The sequence below is a fragment of the Simochromis diagramma genome, unplaced genomic scaffold (assembly GCF_900408965.1).
Source record: "Simochromis diagramma unplaced genomic scaffold, fSimDia1.1 OVJJ01000176.1, whole genome shotgun sequence".
Classification (NCBI taxonomy): Eukaryota; Metazoa; Chordata; class Actinopteri; order Cichliformes; family Cichlidae; genus Simochromis; species Simochromis diagramma.
The window spans coordinates 4,269,700-4,275,606 of record NW_024386892.1 but is presented as its reverse complement, the minus strand read 5'-3'; the positions used below and the strand labels follow the sequence as shown (position 1 = coordinate 4,275,606).

General features: G+C 39.5%; 1 protein-coding gene across 1 annotated transcript; it reads right to left on the bottom strand.

Annotated features, from left to right (window-relative positions):
* Positions 1-332: 332 nt before the first annotated feature.
* On the bottom strand, positions 333-5,699 carry LOC120734766 (C-type lectin domain family 12 member B-like). The gene is made up of 7 exons (XM_040033722.1): positions 5,336-5,699; positions 4,889-4,960; positions 4,684-4,785; positions 2,444-2,902; positions 2,191-2,354; positions 1,714-1,823; positions 333-1,638 (listed from the first exon to the last, which is right to left on the bottom strand). Exons 1-7 carry the CDS (start codon positions 5,388-5,390, stop codon positions 1,509-1,511), a joined length of 1,092 nt encoding a protein of 363 aa, XP_039889656.1. The 5' UTR covers positions 5,391-5,699; the 3' UTR covers positions 333-1,508.
* Between the last annotated feature and the right edge of the window lie 208 nt (positions 5,700-5,907).

The window sequence follows — 5,907 nt, the reverse complement described above, 5'->3', positions numbered from 1 at the left end:
ATGTGTGGACGAGGAATACAGAGTTCGTCACGCAACGTCAAAGGTATGTGCCTTTTTTCACGTCACGCTGTGCACCACGTTATTGTTTACAGGAGATGAATTGCAGAATGGCAGATGGAGACAAAATACTGTTTTGTCGGATGTAGGATACTGTTTGTCTGTGATTTGGAGAGCCCAGCGCTGCTCCCGACACAGGGAAAACCAATTCTGCTGAGGAGACCTACCTCGGCACTTGTGCAGGTGAAGCCAAAGGAAGATTTGCTTCACCATATTTTCTAGTCTTTGGCTTGGAAGGAAGTTTGGAAACATATTTGGCGATGCTCCATCTCCTGCTTTGCGTTTGTGTGGACGCCCCGTCAAAAACCTGTCAATTATGCTAGCAGTGTCCAAGCGTTCTTTTTTTTTTTCCCCTTTCTTTTCATACCGCGCCCCCCTTGCAATGGCTCTGTGCCTCCCCCTAAGGGGCGGGCCCAACACTTTGGGAACCTCTGCCCATAAACATATATGGGACATATTTCCACAGAGATGTGAATGTTTCCTCTATTATGATCAGACTGATTTGCTTTACCTAGCCTGTATCTGTTTAGGATTACATTAACTGAGTTTTGCCATTTGTGATTGGATACTTGTGAACCAAGTTCCAGGTCTTACCTGTTCCTCTGGACTTTCTATAACAACCAATTCTGAATTCCTACCTCTACAGTCATCTTGAGCTCCTTCCCAGGTCTTCTGATCCAGAGAGTCGCGGTCTTTTATGGTGTTTGTGGCCCTGTTGTGATCCACGATGCATGCATCATCAGTCTCTGCTCTATTTCAAAGGCTCCTAATTGTGTTTTGAGATGCTACCTAATTGTGGCCTTTTCTTCAAATGCCTTGGTTTTGTAATAGCAGAGTGACAGGAAGTCTAAAAATTAAGATATATTGTGTGTCTGTGGTGTTACACAATCAAAAAGACAAAACCAAGACAAAGAAGAGGAACAAAATATGAGAATTATTTATTTTAAGAAACAGATTAATCTGCCAACTTAAAATGCCCCAAAATTCCAAAAACGAAAAAAAAAAGTGTCTCTTGCCAAACTCTCTCTCCCATTGTATTATGACCTTGCAGATCTAGCCTTATTCACAGGTAAACGGGATTAAACTGGTATTCCTCACAGATTGTTCAGTGTCTCTGCCTGAGAAATCTTCAAGGAATAACGAATATAGGCTGAAAGCACAAACGCAAGTCATCAGGAAATGTCCTCCAAGTGCCATTAAATGGCAATCAGGAAAAAATACAGTTACATGTATATAATTCAAACAATATATTAGCATATACTTGTGAAATAAAAATCATGTTTTATTAATAGACAGAGTACAGTTTCTATAAAGGATTCAAATCATCTTTCATATATTAAGATTAAATATCAAAGCATATATCTTCATATTTCTGTGCAGTATGTTTGAGTCAATCAGTATTGCCTTATATAGAATAAATGCCCTTATATGCTCTGGTTTAGGAGAAATATTTAACCAGACAGAGCGCCCTGTTCACATATCCAAGAATTTTTGATGTCACAGCTCACAGCTTTCCACCCACTGGTCCCTCTGACAGAAATCACACAGCCCTCGTTATCAGCTGGTGGTTGTATCCAGTAGCTGGAAAAACAATACGCTGGTTTAGATCATGACGGATATAGCTCATAATTCTTTGGATTAAGAAATATGTCTTACTGGTCAGTCAGATTACGTCCATCAACCCAGTTCCAGCTGCCACTTTTGACCCTCAAGCCAGTCCAGTAGTCACTGGCTCCCAACCGAATTAAGCTGCTATAGACGAAGTCCTGAGTATCACAGAAAGAGATCGGATATGTTTATGACTGACAGCCTTTAATCTATAATACACCCAACTTAAGATTTCACTCTTGTTCAATTTTGGGATGAACTGCTGTCTCAAGTTCAAGTATCTTGTGGTATTATTAGGCATTTTGGTAAGCTCCTCATTGTGGGAGAAAATGTTGATTTATTGATCAGTCCTACACAGATTTATGACATTATTAAGTGATTATTGACCAAAACAATATCACAAATACAAGAGGCAGAAAAAAGCTTATTAGGACCAAGCCTTTGAGGTCTGCATTCATTCAAGCCAGTTAAAGTGGTTCATTTAACCAGAGTGCATGTTGGAGGTCTCAAAGTTCCAGGTCTTACCTGTTCCTCTGGACTTTCTATAACAACCAATTCTGAATTCCTTCCTCTGCAGTCATCTCGAGCTCCTTCCCAGGTCTTCTGATCCAGAGAGTCATGGTTACTGGTCACGTAGCAGCTGGACTTGAATTGGAGCCATCCTCTCTGGCAAGGCTCAATCTGCCTCCCTGAAACAAGAGACCAGCTATCATACCACATTAATGTATTGTGATAGAATTAGCCATATTTGCAGGAGAAGTAGGAAAGGTTGTCATACTTCGGCGATAGTGGGACGTCCACATCCATGAAATAGAACTGTTATGAACAGTTATATCACTCGTTGTGTTCCACATTGTCACCGTTGGGATTGCAGTAGTGTATTCATATGTTTTGTTCAGTCGCTGGTTTTCTGCTTTCAGCCGCTGAACTTCTTCACTCATGGACTGCTTCTCTGCTTTCAGCCGCTGAACTTCTTCACTCATGGACTGCTTCTCTGCTTTCAGCTGCTGAACTTCTTCACTCATGGACTGCTTCTCTGCGCTTAGCTTCTGAATTTTTCTCTTCAGTTGATCGTTTTCATCTTTCAGGTTTCTGAAGTTGTCCCCCAACGAAGATTGAGCTTCTCTCATGTTGTATATCTGGACATTCAGATCATCCCGGTCCTGCTTCCAGTGTTCATTGAGACTGATTACTTCCTGGAGGTTGTGATTCAGTTTGGCAGAAATGACAGAGGTAACTAGAATGTAAAAAGAAGTAAAGTGTTTGCCTATCATAATGAAATATACTGCACATACAATAAGAACTATAGCTTAAAGACTATTTTTGTAGTGCATTACTAAGAAAGTTCTGTCGCAGCGCCAACACATAGACACAGACAACCATTCGCACTCACACGCACCCAAATTCACTCTTATGGGGAATTTAGAGTTTCCAATTAACCATCCCCACTAATTGCATTTCTTTGGACTGTGGGAGGAAGCCAGAGTATTTTAGTAGTAAAATGTAATCACTCACATCCTTTTCACTGGTCAGCTTATATATGTCTATGTTGTTTAAATAATCATAGGTAATATCCTAACTCTAATCCTACATTAACTCTATATTATGGAAAAAGGTAAGAGTGAATTTATACACATACAAACATAATGTTCCCTGTAATCAGTCTATGTCTTAGTGTGCTCAAGTTTCCTATTTTATTCTGAAAATCCCTAGTCCTGCGTTCAGCGTGGTCAGGTTTGCTTCCTCCAGTTCTCGTTGTGTCTGATTAGCTCCAGCTGTGTTTCCCATCCCCCCGTTACCCTCTGTGTAAGTCCTGTCGTGTCATCCACATTAGCTGTGTGTTCTCATGTGTTCCGTTTTCTCTCGTTTATGCCAAGTCACGAGTTCCTTGTTTGGAAGAGTTTTAGTTTCTAGTTTATCTTTTGCTTCTTTCTTTTAGTGTTTCTTTGTATTCATTTTTAGTTGATCACCACAGCAAATAAAGCTACCTCTAAGGTTATTTCTCCCACCTCTCCTTCCTGTGTTTGGGTGAAACCCTTGCCCACCACAGCCCTCTATGACAGTCGGCACTAAAGATCCCAAAGTGTGCCCAGACAATATCCCCCACACATCACCCCACCAGCAGAGCAGAACTGTTAATATGACGCAGGATGAATCTCTGCTTTCATGTTGCCAAACTCAGACAGTATCATCTGAATGTCTTCTATCTGCTTCAAGGTTCAACGTGTTACATGTTCAGTGATGCTCTTATGCATAGCAGCTGAAATGAATTTCACCAGAACATGTCTTTTTAATTGTAAGTCTTTTATTTTGGATTTTAATCTCTTAACTGTTTGTTTTGAGTGTGTGTGCATGTCTGTCTGTGATGACGCACTACACATCACAGCTCATCACTTCTTTGTGAAATTGTGAAGGTTTTGCTTTCAAATTCAGTTTAATGCGTGCTGCTATATTTAGCTGAGGCTGCTGAACACAATTATAGATGCCAGTTAATATGATTTTAGTGCATATGAGCTTAAAAGTTGACCTGTGAATTTCTGTTTGGAATTACAAATTAACGAAATCCGAGATCCTGAATTTATTTGCCTCTTTTGTTGTTTAATTTTATTTATTTGTTTTTCAGTGCAGACACACAAATTTCTCTGAGCCGCACTGTTTTCTGTCATGTCATTTCACATCTGACACACACACACACGGGTCACACATACCATGGTTGTGACAAGTGGTTATTTGTGTTACAGTTAACTTCCTGTCAGCTTGAAGCATTCACATCTGATGTCTGACCTCAGCAAGGCGTTTTCATCCAAAGAACTGAAGCTCACTGGATATTTGATCTTTCTCAGCTCATGCTGTGTAAACCGTAGAGAGTCTGTGCGCACGTGTAATTGCCTGAATGCACTGAGCTGATCAAATATTTCTATTAACAAGCAGTTGAACCGGTGTGCCTAATAAACTGACGACGTACGTGTACATTTTCTAATCCTTTGCTTATACATCACTGAGCTGAGTTATACTCACAGTGGATACGAAGGAACAAGATTATTAAAAGTATCACCCAACACACCGCCAACGGTAAAAAAGGTCGAACAGCGTCGGGAATGATGAAGGGACGCTTCTTATCTGACAGAAAAATAAGAAACACCATTCATATTCATATTACTTATAAGTACTTTAGTATTGTTTAGGCTTTATGAACACACTGCATGTATTAGTCACAATCTACCTGACGTGGGCTTGTGTTTCTCCACAGTGGGAACTGCAGAGTTAACATAAACATCCTCTTGATCAACTTCATCTGAAACAGCAAAGATTAAATTCAAAAGAATGAAAATAAACTTCATATTAAATTATGTCAGAGTGCAAAAACTGTAACAACTCTTTGCATCTGCTAGCTTGTCCCTGTGTGATGTCCCAAACACGGTTCCTCTGCTTAATGTGGAAAAAGTCATCGAATATATTTCCCAGAAACATATTTACAGAGAAAGAATTTATTATTTGTTTCCTTTAAAATCCAGAACTAGGCAATCACCATGCTATAAACCCATTACATGTTCTGTTATGTGCAGACACATCGTTGAATTACAGGGTTTTAGCTTTGACTCCTGTACAATACTTAATAACATGAGTTTAATTTTTCTATAACCTTCAGTTAGATGGAAAAACATCTTACCTGCAGATGCATAAACATTAGCATTATAGGTAACAGTCATCGCTTTGGATTCCATCTTCTTCTTGCTTAGAGTCTCAAATGAACTGTAACTTACATTATTCAGATGGTGTTAGGTTATGTTCAACTTCTGCTTTTGTAGGTTTTAATTTCACACCTCAGTTTAGGTGCTGCTGCTGCTAAAGCTGTTTATTACGTTAGTTATGTGTCAACTGTTTCTCAGTGTATCCTCCTGTTGCTGCACCATGCGGACCAATGATGCACTGTCATTGCTCTATTTCAGTGAGTTCCTGGTTCAGTTTTGAGTTGGTAACAAATCTCCTGTAACCCCTTTTAAAGTTAAAACAGTTATAATAATCATGTAAGAATAAGACTGAAAAAACCCAATTCACCACAATAGCACCGAATGTAACCAGTACTATTAGGATTATATATAACTTCATTATCACGGGATGTATCATAGTTTCAGTGAATTGCAGTGGTTTAATGAGCAGAAACAAGAGTCTGCCTCGTGTGGACATTAAAGGAACTACTGTAAATCATTTCTAATACACTAAAATAGACGCCATGGTCAC

What these genes read in the sequence shown, in the direction of transcription:
- LOC120734766 (XM_040033722.1), bottom strand. Translation starts at nt 5,390, where the DNA reads ATGGAATCCAAAGCGATGACTGTTACCTATAATGCTAATGTTTATGCA. An exon ending in GAAACACAAGCCCACGTCAG is followed by an intron (nt 4,786 to 4,888) that starts GTAGATTGTGAC and finishes TTTTTCTGTCAG; the next exon opens with ATAAGAAGCGTCCCTTCATC. An exon ending in GGACGTAATCTGACTGACCA is followed by an intron (nt 1,639 to 1,713) that starts GTAAGACATATT and finishes TTGTTTTTCCAG; the next exon opens with CTACTGGATACAACCACCAG.